This window comes from Chiloscyllium plagiosum, unplaced genomic scaffold (assembly GCF_037043375.1).
Source record: "Chiloscyllium plagiosum isolate Xiang-an unplaced genomic scaffold, Cpla_swu_hap1 HiC_scaffold_26, whole genome shotgun sequence".
Taxonomy (NCBI): Eukaryota; Metazoa; Chordata; class Chondrichthyes; order Orectolobiformes; family Hemiscylliidae; genus Chiloscyllium; species Chiloscyllium plagiosum.
Window position 1 is genome coordinate 58668230 of NW_028270164.1, and position 22807 is coordinate 58691036.

General features: G+C 42.4%; 1 protein-coding gene across 2 annotated transcripts in view; it reads left to right on the plus strand.

Annotated features, from left to right (window-relative positions):
- Positions 1–22807, plus strand: part of LOC122563341 (lysine-specific demethylase 5B-like) — a 232156-nt gene that overhangs the window by 162233 nt on the left and 47116 nt on the right. For both annotated transcript variants that reach the window (XM_043717092.2, XM_043717091.2), the window contains 2 exons: positions 7280–7418; positions 17706–17885. In XM_043717092.2, the coding sequence (XP_043573027.1) occupies positions 7280–7418; positions 17706–17885 (319 nt within the window). The remainder of the gene's footprint in view (positions 1–7279; positions 7419–17705; positions 17886–22807) is intronic.

Here is a 22807-nt window from a genome sequence, read left to right on the forward strand (position 1 = left end):
CACTCCCTCTATTGCAAGTATATCCTTTCTGTAGGGAATCCGAAACTGCACATAATACCCCAGGTGTGGACTCAATAAGGCCCGGTGTAACTGCAGGTAAGAATCTGAACTCAAATCTTCATATGATGAAGGCCAGCGATGTATTTGCCTTCTAATTGCTTGCTGTACCTTTCTTCCCTCACTAAAATGTCTAAGTTTATATTTAACCACAATGCAATGTATCTGCCATGTGTTCACCCACACACTCAACTTGTCAAAATACCTTGAGCCTACTTGCATCCTGCTCACAATTGTCAATCCTGCCCATTTTTGTATCAAATGTTAAACTTGGAAATGTCATGCTTGGTTCCCTCATCTAAATTAAAATATATCATGAAAATCTGAGACCCAAGCACTGATGCTTACGATTCCCAGTAGTCATTGCCTGCACCAGAAAAAGACCCATTTGTTCCACAGTTGAATGGACTGTCAATCAGTTCTCAATCCATGCTAACATATTCCACCAATTTCCATGTGCTTTAATTTTGTCCACTAACTACTTAAGCGATACTTTGTCAAAAGCCCTTGGAAATTCGAAATACATCATATATGTTGGTTCTCCCTTACCTATTAGTTACATCCTCAAAACATCTCCAGTAAATTTGTTAAGTATGATTTGTCTTTCATAAATCCATGTTGGTTTTCTCCAATTCTGTTAATGCTTTCCAAGTGTTCTGATACTGCATCTTTTATAATCGACTCTAGCATTTTCCCCCATGAATGATGTTAGGCTAACTGGTCCGTAATTCTGTTATTTTCTCTCCCTCCCTTGTTAAATAGATGGGTTACATTTACCAAATCCACTCTGCTCCAGAGTCTATAGAATTTTTAGAAGATGACTACTGATGCGTCCAGTATTTCCAATTACACTCCCTTTAGTCTAAAATGTAGATTAGCTGCCTGTGGTGATTTGTCACACTTTAACTTGCCTAGCACTGCTAATACTGGTTTCCTTTGATTTCTCCCTGTCACGAGACCTTTGTTCCCTAAAATTTCTAGGAGTTTGTTCGTGACCTCGTTTGTAAAAGCGAATTGAATAGCCTTGATTGTCTCACATACTCGATGAATACAATATAGTGAAAGGTTTATATGTTGCCAATTACAGCGCTTAGATACGACAGTACTTTCGTATAGCTTCTTTTGTTACAGATTTTAGAAAATGCAGCAAAATATCAAGCATTAAGAAAAGAGTATAGTATAGCAGACCACACTGGCACTTAGCTTCCATTCTGCACTGGGCCCTTGCTCAATATCATGCTGGTGACATGCCACACTGAGGTTGCCACGTCAGACTGGGAGGTCGCCGCACCATGCTGGGAGGCCCCCACAGGAAGATTGCCAGGCAGCACAGGAGGCCCTGACAGGTGGCGGCTGCTGCGCTAGATTAGGAGGTCGTCACACTATGCCACGCGACCCCAATGAGAAGAGGCCACTGCGCCAGGCTGGGGGTCGCCTTGCCAATGCTGGGAGGAGTTGTCAATGGCTGAGGATCATCGCTCCTTGCTGGAGGTTGCTGTTGGAGGCCGGGAGCTGAAGGGGGATAAAATGGAGAAGAAGGAGAAAAACCATCACTGGGAGGAAGAGAAAAAAAAGCGGATGAGCTCCGGCTGTACTGTCCTACTCTGCTGCTACCTTGTTGACAGATATACCAAAGTATTTCAGTTCTTCTGCAATTTCTTTGTCCTCTGTTACAATTTCCATACCTACTGAGTGACATTTGTCTTTACATCTCCACATATTTCTAAAAGCTTTCTTTGATCTTCCTTTGATCTACCTTTTCCATACTTGCATGTTTACTTACATCTGTAGAGTAGTAGAGGATTTCAATTTGGTTACCACTATCTGGAATTACCTTAGTGTGAAAGGATTAGACAGGTTTGAATTTTTAGAGTGCATGCAGGAGAGCTTTTTACACCAGTAGGTATGTTGTCTTAGAAATAATGTGGAGTTTCTGATGTTGGAATGGGATGGACCAGGCTTAAAAATCACACAACACCAGGTTATTGTCCAGCAGGTTTATTTGGAAGTACAAGTTTTCAGAGTCAATGGGGTGAATTTGTATTTGCAGATACATTCTATTTTGTTCAAAAAAAAACACAATCTGTAGGCTGTCAGTCCATGTGACGTTCTAAATTCCTATCTTGGAAATAGAGCCAGTCTGACTCAAGGTTGGCTCTAACCTCGCACCTTTAATGCATTGTCTAAGCTGAGATGTCACTTTTATAAATATAAGATCTTAAAGTTAACTCTGGAATGTGACATGAAAGAAGTTCTGGGAGTTACATATGAATAAATCAAAACCTACAACCCATTCTAAGTGATTAAAGTTAAAAATCACGCAACACCAGTTTATAGTCCAACAAGTTTAATTGGAAGCACACGAGCTATAAATTTTGTGTCACGATCGAGCCCTCCACAATCACCTGATGAAGGAGTGTCGCTCCGAAAGCTAGTGTGCTTCCAATTAAACCTGTTGGACTATAACCTGGTGTTGTGTGATTTTTAACTTTGTACACCCCAGTCCAACACTGGCATCTCCAAATCATAAGTGATTAAAGACTTAGCAGCAATCTAGGTTAGTTCAATATATCGCATCAGTTGAATGGCACTTTGATCTTTTATTATAAATTCTGTATCCTATGATCCTGACGAAGGAGCAGTGCTCCGAAAGTTTGTATGTCCATGTAAACCAGGTGTTGTGTGATTTTTAACTTGAAATGGGCAGACCTAGACCTAATTCCAGTGAACGAAGCAGGTCAATTTGTTGAAATGGCAGTGGGTGAACATTTTGGGCATAGTAACCATAACTCTTAATTTTCAAAGTCCTTGTGGAAAGAGATATAGAAAGTGCAGAAATTAAGTGTCTAAATTGGGGGGATGGTCAATTTCAATATTATTAGACAGGATTTGGCTGCATATACTGGGAGCAGCAATTTTCAGTAAGTCTAAATTTGGAATGTGGGAATCTTTTAAAAAGTATAGTGAGAATTCAGGGCCAGCGTGCTCTAAGAGTGAAGGGCAAAAGCAGCAAATTCAGGAAATTCTGGATGTCCAGGGATAGCAGGAAAGGAAAAGAAGGAAACATGTACAGAACATTAGATGCAGGAGAGGTCCTTCAGGATTGCAGGGGTTGCTTAAAGAAACTAGGAAGATAGAGGAGCAGAAAGGATTAAGGAAAATCCCAAAGCATTTTGATTATACTAAGAGCAAAAGGATTAGCAGGGAAAGAGTGGACGATATTAAAGACCAAAGGAGCAATGGACGTGATGAGGTCTTAAATGAATATTTCTCATTTGTGTTCACAAAGGAACAAGATATTATAGCCAAGGGTTTCATTTGGAATGGTGTGGTCCTAGAGCATGTTAAGATGGATAAAGAGGAGGTATCAGTTGGCAAATGGGTATGTAAATCCCCAGGGCCTGATAAGGTATAACTCAAGCTGCTATGGGAGGCAAGGGAGAAGATTGCTGGTATCCTGATGGAGATATTTAGTACTTTGCTGACCAGATGTGAATTTCCAGATGACTGGAGGATAGCTAATGTCGCTCCTTTATTCAAGAAGCTCAGGGGATGGGCCAGGTAATTACAGGCCAATTAGTGGTTGAGAAATTATTGGCAAAAAACATTGAAGGAGAGGATTAATCAATGTTTGGAAAGGCAGTAATTGATCAGAGTCAGCACAGATTTGTTGGAGAGAGATCCTGACTGACTAATTTGAGTTTTTTGAAGAGGTGACAATATATTGATGAGGATAGTTCAGTACAAGTTAGTGTGATTTACATGGACTTCAGTAAGCCTTTGATAAGGTCCCACATTAAAATTTGTCCAAAATGTAAGAGCTCATAGGATCCAAGACAACTTGGCAAGCTGGATCCAATAGGAGGCAAAGGGTGGAGGATTGTTTTTGTGATTGGAAGCCTGTGAACAGTGGTAGACTAAAGGAATTGCTGTTGGGACCTATGTAGTTAGTTCTGTACATTAATGACTTGGATGTGAATGTTGACGGTAAACAGAGTAAGTTTGCAGATGACATAGAAATGGGTGGTGATGCTGATAGTGAGGAGGTTGGTCTCTGGCTAAATTTTTATATTTTGCTTTATTCATCTGTTGTCACGTTTTTGTTACACAATACAGAAAAAAGTGATGTGTAGTGTTGCCACTGTTTGGCAAAGAATAAAGAAATAAAGGAAAAGTGTTCAACTTTACAGTCCTCATTAAGTGCTCCACTGTGTGCCTCGCGGCCAGGCATGAGTCTCTTCACCACACCGCTGGAATGAATTCACTACTCTTCGTCGCCATCCTGTCTCCACTCCTCTCTCCAGAATGAATCCTCACATGGCCTGTCCAATGCTGTTGCTACCAGGTACTGCAACAGCCCATAAAAGGGAAAAAAAGAATAGAAACAAAAAGAAAAATAACTGAACAGATGAGCCCTTGGCTCAGAAGCCCTACTCCACTGCCCTCTTACTGGAAACTGGCATTGATCAGCTGGTGAATGGCAGATGCAATTTAATCTGGATAAGTGTGAGGTGATGCATTTTGGATGTCTAATAAAGGAAGGATTCAAACAATGAGTGGTACATCTCTAGGGAGTACTGTGGAAGAAAGGGACCTTGCTACATACATCCACAGATCCCTGAAGGTGTCAGCACAGGGTGGTGAAGAAAGTATATGGTTTACTTGCAATCATTGGCCAGGGCATTGAATATATGAGCAGGGAAGACTTGTTGCAACTTCATAGAGCATTGGTCAGACCACAGAGGGAATATTGTGTGCATAATGGTTGCCACACCATTCGGAAGGACATGATTGCAATGGAGAGGGTGCAGAGGAGATTTGGCGGCATGTTGCCTGGAAGGAAAGTCTCAGTTATGATGTGAGATTGGATGTTTATGTTTTTCCGTGAGCTGAGGTGGCTAAGGGGGTATTGAATGAGGTAGACAAAACAGAGGCAGAGACAACATAGATCATAAGCATCTTTTCCCCATGTCTTAAGAGGGCATAAGTTTAAGTGAGGAGTAAGTGGTTCAAAGGGGATCTGAGGAAAACTGTTTTCTCCCAGAGGGTGATAGAGATATGGAACATGCTGCCTAAGAGGGTGGTGGCAGCCAGTAATCTTGCAACATTTAAGAAGCATCTAGATGACTACTTAAAATGCCAGGGTAGAGTAGGTTATGGATTAAGTGCAGGTAAATGGGATTATTATAGTTTGGTGTTTGTTGATCGGCATAAACTTGGTGGGCTTAAGGACCTTTTTTTAACGTTGTATGACTCTATAGCGATGTAATCTTTTGTCATTGATAATATGAATGACTCTGTGTTTAACATTTATGAGGTTGTGAGATGGGTAGTTATTTTCAGAGGTGATTTTTGAAGGGTGTTAAGTTGTGTTGCCAGTTTCAAGAGCATTTCAATGACTAAGCAGAGGTTGATTGGCTGAGTACAGTGTAAATGCTGTTGTTATGAACTATGCATTGGGTGGCAGAAGGGATATGATAGATAATGGAGGGGGCATGTGATGGATGAGGGCTGCAACTGAGCCAATATCCCAGTAGAATGGAGATGGCCGCCTTACCGTGACTGCACTGTTGGTTGCAACAAGCTGCCTCTGGAAGTGCTGGTCTCATTTTTACTGTACTTCCAGCCTTCCTGACCCAAAAATATAACAGATGAACTTTTCTAGGTTGGGAATGAGATTGTGAATTTGGAAAATTCCCAATTTCTGATGCTTGCCTTGTTGACAAAAAAAACCTAGCACGTTTAAACATAGTGTAATGTGTTTTCAGAAGAAATTTGAATGAGTTTGGTTCTTAAAAGACAAAATTGAAAGATGATAATTCTACACTTTTGCCAATCATTTAAGCTGGAATATTTTGTTAGTAATTACAATTATCCTTTTTGGGTTTTGGCTGAGATCAATAGGCACTGGCAGAGTTGGGTGTATTTAAATGTTGCACCTCAGAAACCCATTTCCTTTTTTAAAGTTTTGCTTGTTAGAAAAAATGCTGAGAAAACCAGTTATCAATTTGCAAGTAAAAGCATTCAGCCATGAATACACCACTAATAATTTGGACCAACTGATGAGGTTAAAAGTTTGAATGTGAGAGAATGGCTTGAGTGCCTCCTTTTGAGTGACTTCTGGAAAAACATAGTCATTCTGCAAAAACATAAAGGCAAACTAACTATAGTGCATTGAGAGGGATGACTGTCCACACAACAAAGCAAGACAATTTTTAAAAACTTTGTCACTTTGAATGGAGACTGTGAAGATTTGAGTTGTTATTCTTTTCCGTCCCTTCTTGTGGACATACTGTTCCTATATTTTTCTCTTGTTGAATGTTTACAAAGTTCCACAGGGACAAGCTGTCCCTCAACTGCAGACTTCAGCAAAGTGCCAGAAAGTTTTAAATTTAGTAAAGCGTTGTCTTTCAGATCAGAGGAAAAGCATTTCAGAGTAAATGTTAATTTTGTTAATTTTCCATTACATTTTCTCCCTTTTTGTCATTTTATGACAACCAGGACAACAAAAAAAAGAGCCAGATTTTTAAAAAATCTACAGAGCCAGATAGCTAAAATCAGAGATCTTAACAGCTGTCTGTGTTGTAGGGAGCATTTTAAACGGTTGCAGCCAACTCTTCGCTTTCCAGTTTTTCCTGCTGAAGTCTTTCACCACGATACAGTTTGCAGGTTCTAGATCGTGCAGCTTCCTTTCTACTGGTGAGGCTAGTGCTGTTTTCACTTGATTCTGTATTTCAGACAAAAGTGTAGAGTGTTTCATACAGTAACACAACATTTCATCCTCAGTGACCTGTTATCTGTCTTACCTTAGGTCTTGGGTCAATTCCTGTATTGGGCGGCCTACCGAACAAAATCTCAAATGGGCTAAGATTAGCTCTTCCTTTCCTCCTAGATCTCATATACATCAGCACAATTGGAAGTGCCTTTTTCCATGCCACCCCTAGTTCCTCACAACATTTTGTCAATTTATTTTTTCTCTTTCCACTGCCCCACCACTCGCTGGGTGGTAGGCACAGTGTGGGGAAGTATTTTGTTCGGTTAATCGAATGCCAGACAATCTATGCCAGATAACATAGCTACGCATCAGGACCTTTGTGATCTTGTTCGAAACCCCGATTATCCGGCATTTGATTAACCGAATGCTGGATAATCGGGGTTCCTAAACACTGAGAACAGTCTGAATTAATTCGATTCTTTTAACAAATGTCTTTTATTTCTGCAGACCTCCACACTCTTTGACAACCCTATCGGCTGCCTTGGAAGAAGGGGAAGCTATACCTGCATATTTGCCTCATGTCTATGCTTTGAAGGAAGCTATGGAGAAGGCTCAAATCTGGCTTCAAGAAGTGGACGTTTTTCAGGTTACCTTAGAATGAAAATAGGGTTTGCTATATCATACTCTGTACATGTAGACCTTTGTTTTGGATAATTTTTGCGCCTGATCTAAAACTAGTCAGTTGAGTTTAAATGAAGAAATGATAGGTAACAAGTGCTGCATCAGTTGAAGATGAGAAAAGAGGTTTTTGCATTATAATAATGCAGCATACGTAACCGTTCATGTGTAGAAATGTTCTCTTTCCATTTCAAAGAATCATAGAATCCCACAGTGTGGAAGTAGGCCATTCGCCACATTGAGTCCACACAGACCCTCCAAAGAGCACTCCCCACCCCCACCCTCATTACCCTATGCCTGTAACCCTGCATTTCCCTGGCTAATCCACCTTGTCAGCACATTTTTGGACACTATAGGCAATTTAGCATGGCCAATCCACCCAACCTGCACATCCTTGGACTGGGAAAAATCCAGAGGACCTGGATGAAACCCACGCAGACACTGAGAGAATGTGCAAACTCTGCACTGACAATTGCCTAGGCGTGGAATTAAACCTGGGTCCCTGGCACTATGAAGCAGTGGTGCTAACCACTGAGCCATTGTGCTGCCCAACACAGCAGTATTTTCTGCATCTGACTCCAGCATTATGTTCTTAAATTCTTATTATCCATTGCATTCATAAGCTACATTCAGATCTGATGTCAACATAGAACATAGAGCAGTACAGCACAGAACAGGCCCTTCAGCCCACGATGTTGTGCTGACCATTGATCCTCATGTAAGATAAACCTAATGTACAAACCCTTAAATTTCTGTCACCATATACATGTCCAGCAGTCTCTTAAATATCCCCAATGACCTCGCTTCTACAACTGCTGCTGGCAATGCATTTCATGCTCTCTCAACTCTCTGCGTAAAGAACCCGCCTCTGACATCCCCTCTATACTTTCCGCCAAACAGCTTAAAACCATGACCCCTCGTGTTAACAATTTCTGCCCTGGGAAAAAGTCTCTGGCTATCAATTCTATCTATGCCTCTCATTATCTTGTACACCTCAATTAGGTCTCCTCTCTTCCTTTTTTCCAATGAAAAAAGTCCGAGCTCAGTCAACCCCTCTTTGTAAGATAAGCCCTCCATTCCAGGCAGCATCCTGGTAAACCTCCTCTGAACCCTCTCCAAAGCATCCACATCTTTCCTTTAATAGGGTGACCAGAACTGGACACAGTATTCCAAGTGCGGTCTACCCAAAGTTTTATAGAGCTGCAACACGATCTCACGGCTCTTAAACTCAATCCCCCTGTTAATGAAAGCCAAAACACCATATGCTTTCTTAACAACCCTGTCCACTTGGGTGTCAATTTTAAGGGGTCTATGTACTTGCACACCAAGATCCTGCTGTTCCTCCACACTGCAACATGTTCAGCCCTCTAATATCATTTGAATCCTGTATTAAAAACTAAATCTGCATTTTAGTGCCTTCACAAAGTTTCATTTTGAAAATCCATTTCCCATCTGTCTGCTTATTCTGATATGCAAGTTAATGCAGTCCATACCAAACTCAAGACTGTTGTTAAAGCAAAATAAGTGTTGGAAATCTGAAGTAAAAGCAGAACATGCTAGAAATTCTTTGCTGTCTGGCAATATTTGTGGAGAGTAGAAGAGTCAATGTTTTAGTTCTGTAACCTTTAATTAGATATTTCAATTGTGAACTTTGTTTCTGTCACCACAGATACTGCCAGACCTGTTGAGCATTTTCTGTGTTTTTTTTTCTTGTTTGCATGGTTATTCACCATTTCGTTGTAGTTTAGAACTCAGGTCCTCAAATTACAATCGATGATATCAGCAAAAAAGAAGCAACATGTATGCATGAGATTCTTCTGTCCTTTCATTTTAACACTGTAAAGCTGAATTCATTAATCGGGAAAGATTCCATGTCATCTGTCGTCATCACTACCATATCTTAGAGGTCTGCGCCAAGTTGCCGATAACCTTAACTCTCGGGCTGTTGCCGGTGAGGTTCATTCCTACGTGAATGGCTGCTGGGTGACGTAGCTGTCCTAAAGAACAAAGAAAATTTACAGCTCAGGAACAGGCCTTTTGGCCCTTCAAGCCTGAGCCAATCCAAATGTACTGTCTAAACCTGTCAGTCAATTCCTAAGCATTTGTATCCCTCTGCTCCCCACCTACTCATGCATCTGTCCAGACGCATCTTAAATGAATCTACCGTGCCTGCCTGTACCACCTCTGCTGGCAATGCGTTCCAAACAGCCACCACCTTCTGTGTGAAGTACTTGCCGCGTGTATCCCCCTTAAACTTTCCACCTCTCACCTTGGAAGCGTGACCTCTTGTTATTGAATCCTTCACCGTGGGAAGAATCTTGTCTCTATCCACCCTGTCTATACCCTTCATGATTTTGTAAACCTCAATCAGGTCCCCCCTCAATCTCCTTTTTTCTAGTGAAAATAAACCTAACCTACTCAACCTCTCTTCATAGCTAGCACCTTCCACACCAGGCAACATCCTCGAAAACCTCCTCTGCACACTCTCCAAAGCATCCATATCCTTTTTCGTAATGTGGCGCCCAGAACTGTACACCGTATTCTAAATGCGGCCGAACCAATGTCTTGTACAATTTTAGAGGAGAAAGTGAGGTCTGCAGATGCTGGAGATCAGAGCTGAAAATGTGTTGCTGGAAAAGCGCAGCAGGTCAGGCAGCATCCAGGTAACAGGAGAATCGACGTTTCGGGCATAAGCCCTTATCCCTGAAGGGCTTATGCCCGAAACGTCGATTCTCCTGTTCCCTGGATGCTGCCTGACCTGCTGCGCTTTTCCAGCAACACATTTTCAGCTTGTACAATTTTAACATGACATGCCAGTTCTTATACTCGATACCCCGTCCAATGAAGACAAGCATATTATATGCCTTCTTGACCACTCTATCTACCTGTGCAGCAACCTTCAGGGTACAATGGACCTGCACTCCCAGACCTCTCTGCCCATCAGCTTTTCCCAAGGCTCTTCCATGCATTGTATAATTTGCTCTAGAATTAGACTTGCCTAAATGCATCACCTTACATTTGTCCGGATTGATATCCATCTGCCACTTTTCCGCCCAACTCTGCAGTCTATATCCTCCTGTATTCTCTGACAGTCCCTTATGCTTTCTGCTACTCCATCAATCTTTGTGTCATCTGCAAACTTGCTGATCATATCGACAGTGCCCTCTTCTAGATCATTTATGTATATTACAAATAACAGTGGCCCCAATACTGTCCCCTGTCGAACACTTTTCTCCATTTCGAGAAACTCCCTTCAACTACTACACTCTGTCTTCTGTTGCTCAACCGGTTCTTTATCCACCTAGCTAGAACATCCTGCACACCATGTGACTTCACTTTCTCCATTAGACTACAATGGGGAACCTTAAAACTCCTTACTAAAGTCTATGTATATGACATCAACACCCCTTTCTTCATCTAATAACTTGGTCACTTCCTTGAAGAACTCTATCAAGTTGGTAAGGCATGATCTCCCCCGCACAAAATCATGTTGCCCATCACCGATAAGCTCATTCCTTTCCAAATATAAATAGATACCACCTGTCAGTGCCTTCTCCAGCAACTTACCCACCACCGACATCAGGCTCACTGGTCTGTAGTTACCCGGAATATCCCTACTACCCTTCTTGTACAGGGGGACAACATGAGCAACATTCCAATCCTCCGGCACCTCACCTGTATTTAAGGATGCCACAAAGATATCTGTCAGGGCCCCAGCTATTTCCCCTCTCGCCTCCCTTAGCAACCTAAGACCATAAGACATAGGAGTGGAAGTAAGGCCATTCGGCCCATCGAGTCCACTCCGCCATTCAATCATGGCTGATGCGCATTTCAACTCCACTTACCAGCGTTCTCCCCGTAGCCCTTAATTCCTCGAGACAACAAGAATCTATCAATCTCGGCCTTGAAGACATTTAGCGTCCCGGCTTCCACTGCACTCCGTGGCAATGCATTCCACAGGCCCACCACTCTCTGGCTGAAGAAATGTCTGTTCTGTTCTGAAATGACCCCCTCTAATTCTAAGGCTGTGTCCACGGGTCCTAGTCTCCTCGTTTAACTGAAACAATTTCCTAGCATCCACCTTTTCCAAGCCATGTATTATTTTGTACGTCTCTATTAAGTCTCCCTTTAATCTTCTAAACTCCAACGAATACAATCCCAGTATCCTCAGCCGTTCCTCATATGTTAGACCTGTCATTCCAGGGATCAACCGTGTGAATCTCCGCTGGACACGTTCCAGTGCCAGTATGTCCTTCCTGAGGTGTGGGGACCAAAACTGGACACAGTACTCAAAATGGGGCCTAACCAGAGCTTTATAAAGTCTTAGTAGTGCATCTCTGCTTTTATATTCCAACCCTCTTGAGATAAGAGACAACATTGCATTCGCTTTTATGCAATTGCCCGTAGTGTTAGGTAAGGGGTATTTCATGACCCCTTTTAGCCCACTTGATTCCTTTAGATTAGATTACATTACATTACAGTATGGAAACAGGCCCTTCGGCCCAACAAGTCCACACCGACCTGCCGAAGTGCAACCCACCCATACCCCTACATTTACCCCTTACCTAACACTACGGGCAATTTAGCATGGCAAATTCACCTGACCTGCACATCTTTGGACTGTGGGAGGAAACCGGAGCACCCGGAGGAAACCCACGCAGACACAGGGAGAACGTGCAAACTCCACACAGTCAGTCACCTGAGGCGGGAATTGAATCCGGGTCTCAGGCGCTGTGAGGCAGCAGTGAGGAAGCAGTCCTTGTTTAAGACTTGTCCTACTCTTCTGATATTCCTCCAGGGCCCGTTCTGATCTTATCTGCCTAGACCTTATGCGCTTCCCTTTTCCTTTTGGCTAGTCGTACAATTTCTCCTGTCATCCTCTCCAGTCATGACTGGTCATTACGCAACCCCCTGACTGAGGCAGAGTGTATATATAGTTCAGCTCGTACTTTCATCAGGGTGAGGCTGCTCCACCACGTGCAGATGACTCTCTTCTCAAGATGAGAGTCCGATATTTGGATCATTCTGGTGTGGGCTTTGCAGTACACTTCTAATAGCATGTGTGATATAGTCCTTGAATGCTGTGCTCTGTACCAACTGGAGAAGGTAAAAAGGAGAAGTGATGAATGTTGAAAAACTGGAAGGGCAGTAACAGTGTTTCAAGGAGTAAGATAAGGACCTGAAGTGGGAGGAGCATATCTTCGCCCTGATATCCTCTTCATCATGATCGTGTTGTAGCAATAAATCAGAAGGAACTTAATTGACTCATGCATCCAATAGATCTTAGTCGAATGAAGCATGATTCATTGACTTCAAATTAGTTGTTGCTCCAACCGCAAATCTTTGCTTTCTGTCCTTTTTCACTTTTCCTGTTGTGTGGTAAAAGTTAACAATGTTAATATGAACTTCAGTAAGGCGTTTGACAAGGTTCCTCATGGTAGACTGGTTAGCAAGGTTGGATCACATGGAATACAAACTGGAGACCTGTGACCGACGGTGTACCAAAAGGATTGGTGCTGAGTCCACTGCTTTTTGTCATTTATATAAATTATTTGGATGTGAATACAAGAGGTATGGTTATAAGTTTGCAAATGACTCCAAAGTTGGAGGTGTAGTGGACAGCAAAGAAGGTTACCCCAACGTAGAACATGATCTTGATCAGTTCGGCCCATGGGTCGAGGAGTGGTAGTTTGAGTTTAATTTAGATAAATGTGAGGTGCTGCGTTTTGGTAGGCCAATCAAGGCAAGACTTCTGCACTTAATGGTAAGGTCCTGGGAGTGTTGTTGAACAATGACCTTGGAGTGCAAGTTCATAGTTCCTTGAAAGTGGAGTTGCAGGTAGATAGGACAGTGAAGAAGGTGCTTGGTATGCTTCCTTTTATTGGTCAGTGCTCTAAGTATAGGAGTTGGAAGGTCATGTTGTGGCTGTACAGGACATTGGTTAGGCCACTTTTGGAATACTGTGTTCAATTCTGGTCTCCCTTCTCTAGGAAGGATGTTGTGAAGCTTGAAAGGGTTCAGAAAAGATTTACAAACATGTTGCCAGAATTGGAGGGTTTGAACTGTAGGGAGAGGCTGAATAAGCTGGGGCTATTTTCTCTGAAGCGTTGGAGGCTGAGGGGTGACCTTCTAGAAGTTTATAAAATCATGAGGGGGAGAGATAGGGTGAAGAACCAAAGTCTTTTCTGCAGGGTAACAGAGTTCAAAAGGAGAGCCATAGTTTGAAGGTGAGAGGGGAAAGATTTAAAAAGGAATGAAGGAGCAACTTTTTCTGCAGACGGTTGTGGTGTATGGGATCAGCTGCCAGAGGAAGTGGTGGAGGCTGGTACAGTTAGAACATTTCAAAGGCATCTGATGAGTATATGAATAGAAAGGGTTCAGTGGGATATCGGTCAAATGCTGGCAAGTATGACAAGATTAATTTAGGATATCTGATCAGCGTGGACAAATTGGAACAAAGGATCTGTTTCCATGCTATACAGCTCTATGACTGGCAGGCATATGTTTGTTTAATGAATGTATCTAGTAAAATACGATAGAGGAATGTCATTAAATACACTGAGCAGTTAAGTTGTAGTCACGTTAATTTATGTTTGTGTTCAGAGATGGGGTTCTTATGTTGACAAGGTGATCTAAATTATTGTCAGTCTGCTTTTTTCTTTTCCTGTCCTACTGGCTTGCTTTGTTTTGTCAATTTCCATGCTTCCATTTTCACCTATCTTTATCCTTCATTTCATTCTCCTTACGTCTGAGCTATTCATATGTTCTTTGTATTTTGAGTACCTTTTAATTTCTTTCATGTCCCCTGTCATTTGCTGCCTACATCTTAACTTTTATCACATTCTGTTCAGCTGTCCCTCTCTTATACTTAACTGAATTGGCAGTTGGTCTGATTATATCTTGAATTTTAAATCATCGTTTTTGATTTCAAATCTTTCCACAGAATCAGCTGCTCCCTTCTTTGTGACTTCCCCCTCTGACCTCTTGGATTGCAGGAGTTTTTAAAAAATATGTAAAAATGAGAGTAACTAAATTAGAGATGGATACTGGAGAAATTACCATGAGGAAAGTGCTGGAGACATTGAGCAAATACTTTTTCTTCAATGAGGAAGACATAATTTACATACTTGAATGTAGCATGGGATAGAAGAAAGGAGAGAGATTAGTATATATACAAGAAACTAAAAAACTGACAGATTTCCCAGACCTGCTGACCCACATCCTGGATTCTAAAAGAGATAGCTGCAGAGATCATGAATATACTTTTTTTTCCGTTCTCTCTGTTCTTGAATTATTCTAGTGTAATTGCAGATAAATGTAACAGTGCTTTCAGAAGAGGGAAAGAGGAGGCTAGGCCATCAGTCCTCTGGGAAATGCTGGAATCTATTGTGGAGGCTTTGAAAATCATGTATGATCCGAGTACAATTGTTTAAAACAGGGAATTTTAGCGACACAAATTTATTTAAAGTTTTAAAGAATGAAGTAGATAAAATTTTGAGACATTATCAAATGGCTTTTGGAAACTGAGGCAAAAGGTCAAATAAAGGTTGAATTTATAAGATAGGGGCTTACGTAATCCATCTATGTATTAGAATAGATGGAGGATTAAATAACGGGGAGCAGAGAGTAGGTGTTAACAGAATTTCTCTTAGTTAACACTGCAATTAACATTGTACTGCTAGGACAAGTGCTTCGACATCAGCTAATTTACAACTAATTTAGATAAAGAGACAGAGCAATATAACAAGTTCGTATGCAATACATCGCTGAAGTGAGAATGTCAGTTTATAAGGAGAATGAAAAGAGATCACAATAGGTTGCATGAGGAGACAATAGGGATAAGCATTCCCCACAACTATTGAATCAGACACTAAATAGAAACCAAAAGAACCGCAGATGCTGGAAAAAACCCCATAAATACAGAAATTGCTGGAAAATCTCAGCAGGTCTGGCAGCATCTGTGGAGGGAAATTAGAATTAACAAATGATCCTAATTTTTGAAGTCCTACTGTATTCAGTTGTGAATGGTGGTGGATAGTTCAAAAATTCACAAGATTTACAGGCTCCACAAATGCGCCCAGCCTTAATGATCTTGGAGCCAAGCACATAACTATGAAAAGCTGAAGAATTCGCAAGCAACTTGAGTAGAAGTGCCAAGTGGACGATCCATCGTAGTCTGCTGCTCAAGCAGCATAGCACCAAGCACCACAGATGTCAACCTTCAATGAATTTGATTCGCTTCATGATGATGAGAAATGGCTGAGGGCATTGGATACTGTAAAAGATTGGGGCCTTTAGGAGCATTCTGGCAATAGCACTGAGGACGTATGCTCTGGATCTAGTTTTGCCGTGAGCCAACCAGTATCTGCGTACCTGCAAAAGCAACATCTACTTGGCAATGTGGGATATTGTCGAGGTTATGTCCTTTTCACAAAAGGCAAGACTAATCTATTCCAGCCAACTGCTGCACCATCAGTTTACTTTCCATTATCAACGTGGCGGGAGGTGTAGCTGACTGCTATCAAGTGGCCGCTTGCTAATGTTCAGTTTTTGTACCACCAGTGACACTCAGCTCTTGACCTCATTGCAGCCTTGGTTTAAGCATGGACAGCAAAGGCTGATTTATTGTGGTGAGATCCAAGTAACTGACCTGGACATGGAGGCAGTTTTAGCCAAGTGTGGCACAAGGAGCTATAACAAAATTGGCTTCCATGGGAATTGGAGGCAAGCTCTCCATTATTTGGAGCCATACCTTACCACAAAGGAAGATGGGCTGGTAGTTAGAAATCAATCATCTCATTCCCAGGGCATTGTTGCAAGAGTTGCTCAGATGAGTGTGTTACTGTGCTCCATCAATGACATCACCGGGTCAGAAATCACGTTTTTCAACTCCATTCATTGGTCCACAGAAACTACAGTAATCTCTGGCATTATGCAACGCAACCTGGACAATATTCTGACTTGGGCTGATCTGAGGCACAAATGTGACTTGGTGCTTGAGTGTCAAGAAATGACCATTTGGAACAAAGGATCTAACCATCTCATTTTGACATTAGTGGCATTCCCCTTGCTGAATAGGGCTACTACTGATCAGAAGCTAAACTGCACTAGCCATGTAAATGATGTGGCTATAAGAGGTTAATCATAGAATCGCAGGAGGAGGCCATTCAGTCTATTGTGTCTGCTCTGGCTTTGAGCATTTTGACTTCATGCTTAACTTTTACCTCTTGCCAAAAACCCTGCAATTGTTTCCATTGAAATAATCATTGTGTTCTCCTCCACCACACTGATTGCAAAACAGAGCCACTCATGAAAAGGTTTTTCCCCTCTTGTATTTACTTCTTTCGCAAAACAGTTTCAAATTGTGCCTCTGTTTCTCAGTCCTTTTACTTCTTAGTGTTTAGATTTTCCATGTACATGTGTGTGCGTGTTTGACATGAATACATACAGGTATCCTTTACAAAATGCTAGTGTTCAGAAATCCCAAGAGTCATTAGTCAGAGCTGGCATCCATTCTTTTTCTCTGTCCTTACCGTTGAATTAAACTTCACACTCAATCTCTAACTGTTCCCAACTCCAGTTTCCTTTTTCAAATACAGCCCCCACTTCCAATGGTACTAAAATTCAGATTTCCTAATCCAGTATATCTATTTTTACCACCAACTTAAATTCTACCATTGTGCACCCATTCTTTGAGCTAGTAAAAGCAATTTTATTCCATTCTACGTCAGCTAAATATTATCTACCTCGAACTCAGTAAATCATACAAAACAGCTTTGCAAAGTTCCTTCTTTAAAAATGGCAAGTTATTAAAAATTAAGCTAAGACATATGTATGTTTACTAAATGCCATTAATTTGTTTTCATTGACTAAATGATGGTTGCTGAATTAATTTGCCAAACATCAGCAAAAATCCTGCAATATCATCTGTTGAAAATATCATCTGTTGTCCCTCACACTGCGTAATTAACCAAATTTCTGTAACGGTACAAAACAGTGAAACCTCTGATTTGCCGTGAGCAGTTCCATAATTATAACTTGTTCACGAGATATGGTGATGAGGACTTGCTTGTGGCCCATTATTACAATGCAATATTTTGATTCTGTATTTTCAGTGATACTTGAGCAACTATTAAATACTGAAATGTAAAATATGTGCACTTTGAATCTGTTAGAAGTGTGGCTGAACTTCACAAGTTGTCCACTTTCTGAGCATTTTGTGTTCTATCTGGACTTTATTTTCTTATATTGTTAGAATTCTGATGAGCACCCTCCAGTGGAAACATTGGTGGAACTTGTCACCCGTGGCCGTACAATCCCAGTACGTTTGGATCCACTTCCTCAACTTGAGTCACTTCTTGCAGATGTTGAGACCTGGAGAGATTCTGCAGCTAAAACCTTTCTAAGAAAGAACTCCACCTGTTCCCTTTATGAGGTAAGCATATTAATGACAGTATACAATTGCATTCGCATAGAGTCCTGGAGCTCAGCACAGAAAAAGGTATTTCTGCCCATTAAGTCCATGCCAGTTAAAAAAGACAAGTACCAAACTATCTTCATTCCATTTTCTAGCATTTGGCTCACAGTCTTGTATACCTTGTCATTGAAACTGCACATCTAATTGTTCCTTAAATGCATTCTGACCTGGATCCATACTTCTCAAATGGTGCATGATCTTGTTTCAACTGGGCAACCTTGCTCCTGACCTGAAATCTCATTCTTCCTCACCTCACTTGACCTGAATCCCACCTGTCTTGGCTGGTTTCCTGACTAACACCCGCGACCTTACCTTTGGCCTGTATTCCTGCAAATTGTCTCATTTCAAGTAAATATTCTGTTTTAGATGCTACAGTAGAATCTCCATCTGCTGCTCTATCATGTAGTTCATTCTAAATCAAAATTACTCACTTGTTTCTTCTTTTCGCCTTTGTTCTTTCTCACTCATCCTGAATGTGCTTGATCCCTCCACCAATGCGAACAAATTCTCTATCTACGCTGTTCAGACCCCACATGATTTTGAAGATCAGATCTTCTCTCAATTGTCTAAGCTCTACTGAAAACAACCCAGCTTCTCTGTCCTAGATTTCATTCTAGTGGGTGGCACGGTGGTTAGCACTGCTGCCTCACAGCGCCAGAGACCCGGGTTCAATTCCCACCTCAAGCGACTGAATGTGTAGAGTTTGCACATTCTCCCCATGCCTGCGTGGGTTTCCTCTGGGTGTTCCGGTTTCCTCCCACAGTCCAAAAATGTGCAGGTTAGGTGAATTGGCCATGCTAAATCGCCCGTAGTGTTAGGTGAAGGGGTAAATATAGGGGAATGGGTCTGGGTGGGTTGCGCTTCGGCGGGTCGGTGTGGACTTGTTGGGCCGAAGGGCCTGTTTCTAAATCTTCTCTGATATCTCCCAAAAGAGTGAGAAATTGAATTGGATACGAATAAGAGCTTTGATGAAACCAGTCTTAATGCACAAAAGGCTTGATAATTACAATGTACCACCATTAGTATTTTTTCTCGATTACTTTCTCAATTTACCCTCCTATCATCATGCAAGGAAGCCCAAAGTGTCTCTGTAGTGATTGGAACAAGGTCAGCCAGTTGGATTTCATAGAATAAGAGTTCCTGATTGGGGCTGTTGACCTGGTCCAAGTTTGAGTAAGACCTCAGCCAGGCTGGCAACATATTAGATTAGTTTTTTTTAGTTAGAGTGTGGAAACAGGCCATTCTGCCTAACAAGTCCACACCGACCCTCCGAAGAGCAACCCACCCAGACCCTTTACCTAACACTACGGGAAATTTACCCTGGCCAATTCACCTAACCTGCACATTTTTGGACTGTGGGAGGAAACCAAAGCACCCGGAGGAAACCCACGCAGACACAGGGAGAAGGTGCAAACTACGCTCAGACAGTTGCCTGAGGCGGGAATTGAACCCAGGTCTCTGGTGCTGTGAGGCAGCAGTGCTAACCACTGTGGTACCTCTACAGAGTAAGGGTACAACTTTGATTCCAGTCTCTTATGAGAAGTAGCTGGTTCATTTACTGCTGATTGTAGTAAAAGGATCTGGCCCAAGTTTGGCGGATTGAAATTGGTTGAGAAAGATGGTACCTTATTGGCTCAATATTTTTGGATTAGGAAACAACTGTCTGAGTGAAATTCAAATTAAATACCTGGAAACTTTTCAGGAAGGTCTAGGGACTGTCAAAGGTGCCAAGCCCATCTATATATTGACCCGGAAGCAATTAGAGTCAGACAGTCATAGAGATGTACAGCACGGAAACAGACCCTTCGGTCCAACACGTCCCTGCCGACCAGATATCCCAACCCAATCTAGACCCACCTACCAGCACCTGGCCCATATCCACCCAGATGCCTTTAAATGTTGCAATTGTATTAGTCTCCACCACTTTCTCTGGCAGCTCATTCCACACACGTACCACCCTCTGAGTGAAGATTAGATTAGATTAGATTACTTACTGTGTGGAAACAGGCCCTTCGGCCCAACAAGTCCACACCGAGTTGCCGAAGCGCACCCACTCAGACCCATTCCCCTACATTTACCCCTGCACCTAACATTACAGGCAATTTAGCATGGCCAGTTCACCTAACCTGCATGTTTTTTTGGAACGTGGGAGGAAACCCACGCAGACACGGGGAAAATGTGCAAACTCCACACATTCAGTCGCCTGAGGTGGGAATTGAATCTGGGTCTCTGGCTCTGTGAGGCAGCAGTGCTAACCACTGTGCTGCCCCTTAGGTCTCTTTTACATCTTTCCCCTCACCCTAAACCTATGCCCTCTAGTTCTGGACTCTCCCACCTCAGGGAAAGTGCTTAATCTATTTATCCTATCCATGCCCCTCATGATTTTGTAAACCTCGATCAGGTCACCCCACAGCCTTTGACGCTCCAAGGAAAACAGCCCTAGCCTATTCAACCTCTGCCTATAGCTCAAATCCTCCAACCCTGGCAACATCCTTGTAAATCTTTTCTAAATCCTTTTAAGTTTCACAACATCTTTCCGATTGGAAGGAGACCAGAATTGAACGCAGTGTTCCAACAGTGGCCTAACCAATGTCCTGTACAGCCGCAACATGACCTCCCAACTCCTGTACTCAATACTCTGTCCAATAAAGGAAAGTATACCAAACGCCATCTTCACTATCCTATCTACCTGCGACTCCACTTTCAAGGAGCTATGAGCCTGCACTTCAAAATCTCTTTGTTCAGCAACACTCCCTAGGACCTTACCATTAAGTGTATAAGTCCTGCTAAGATTTGCTTTCCCAAAATGCAGCACCTCACATTTATCTAAATTCAACTCCATCTGCCACTTCTCAGCCCATTGGCTCATCTGATCAAGATCCCATTTTAATCTGAGGGTAACCTTCTTTGCTGTCCACTACACCTCCAATTTTGGTGTCATCAGCAAACTTACTAACTATACCTCTTATGCTCACATCCAAGTCATTTATATAAATGAAGAAAAGTAGCGGACCCAGCACCAATCCTTGTGGCATTCCACTGGTCACAAGCCTCCAGTCTAAAAAACAACCCTTCACCACCCACTCTCTTCTATCTTTCAGCCAGTTCTGTATCCAAATGGCAAGTTCTCCCTGTATTCCATGAGATCTAACCTTGCTAACCAGTCTCCCATGGGGAATCTTGTTGAACGCCTTACTGAAGTCTATATAGACCACATCTACCACTCTGTCCTCATCAATCCTCTTTGTTACTTCTTCAAAAAACTCAATCAAGTTTGTGAGACATGATTTCCCAAGCATAAAGCCATGTTGACTATCCCTTCCAAATATGTATACATCCTGTCCCTCAGGATTCCCTCCAACAACTTGCCCATCACCGATGTCAGACTCACTGGTCTATAGTTCCCTGGCTTGTCCTTACCACCTTTCCTAAACAGTGGCACCACGTTAGCCACCCTCTAGTCTTCCGGCACTTTACCTGTGCCTATCGATGATACAGATATCTCAGCAAGAGGCCCAGCAATCACTTCCCTAGTTTCCCACAGAGTTCTGGGGTACATCTGATTAGGTCCTGGGGATTTATCCACTTTTATGTGTTTCAAGACATCCAGCACTTCCTCCTCTGTGATATGGACATTTTTCAACATGTCACCATCTATTTTCCTACGTTCTATATCTTCCATGTCCTTTTCCACAGTAAATACTGATGCACAATACTGGTTTAGTATTTCCTCCATCTCCTGCGCTCCACACGAAGGCCGCCTTACTGGTCTCTGAGGGGCTGTATTCTCTCTCTAGTTATCCTTTTGTCCTTTAATGTATTTATAAAAATCCTTTGGATTCTCCTTAACTCTATTTGCCAAAGCTATCTCATGTGCCCATTTTACCCTCCTGATTTCTCTCTTAAGTATACTCCTACTGCTTGTATACTTTCCTAAGGATTCACTGGATCTATCCAGTCTGTACCTGACATGTGTTTCCTCCTTTTTCTTCACCAAACCCTCAATTTCTTAAGTCACCCAGCATTCCATACCAGCCTTTCCTTTCAGAGCTGAAAATGTGTTGCTGGAAAAGCGCAGCAGGTCAGGCAGCATCCAGGGAACAGGAGAATCGACGTTTCGGGCATAAGGGCTTATGCCTGAAATGTCGATTCTCCTGTTCCCTGGATGCTGCCTGACCTGCTGCGCTTTTCCAGCAACACATTTTCAGCTCTGATCTCCAGCATCTGCAGACCTCACTTTCTCCTCAGCCTTTCCTTTCACCCTAACAGGAGTATACTTTCTCTGGACAGTCTTTTTTTCTCATTTCTGAAGGCTTCCTATTTTCCAGCCGTCCCTTTACCTGTCTCCATCTGCCCCCAATCAGGTTTTGAAAGTTCTTGCCTAATACTGTCAAAATTCGCCTTCCTCCAATTAGAACTTCAACTTTTAAATCTGGTCTATCCTTTTCCATCACTATTTTAAAACTAATAGAATTATGGTCACTAGCCCCAAAGTGCTCCCCCACTTGACAACTCAGTTACCTGTTCTGCCTTATTTCCCAAGTTTAGGTCCTTCGGCTCAACAAGTCCACACCAACCCTCCGAAGCGCAAACCACCCATACCCCTACATTTACCCCTTACGTAACAGTACGGGCAATTTAGCATGGCCAATTCACCTGACCCTGCACATCTTTGGACTGTGGGAGGAAACCGGAGCACCCGGAGGAAACCCACGCAGACACGGGGAGAATGTGCAAACTCCACACAGTCAGTCGCCTGAGGCAGGAATTGAACCCGGGTCTCTGGCGCTGTGAGGCAGCAGTGCTAACCACTGTGCCACCATGCCGCTTCTACTGCCCTTGCACTCTTCTAGAGATTCACTCGAACTGTGCTGTCTATA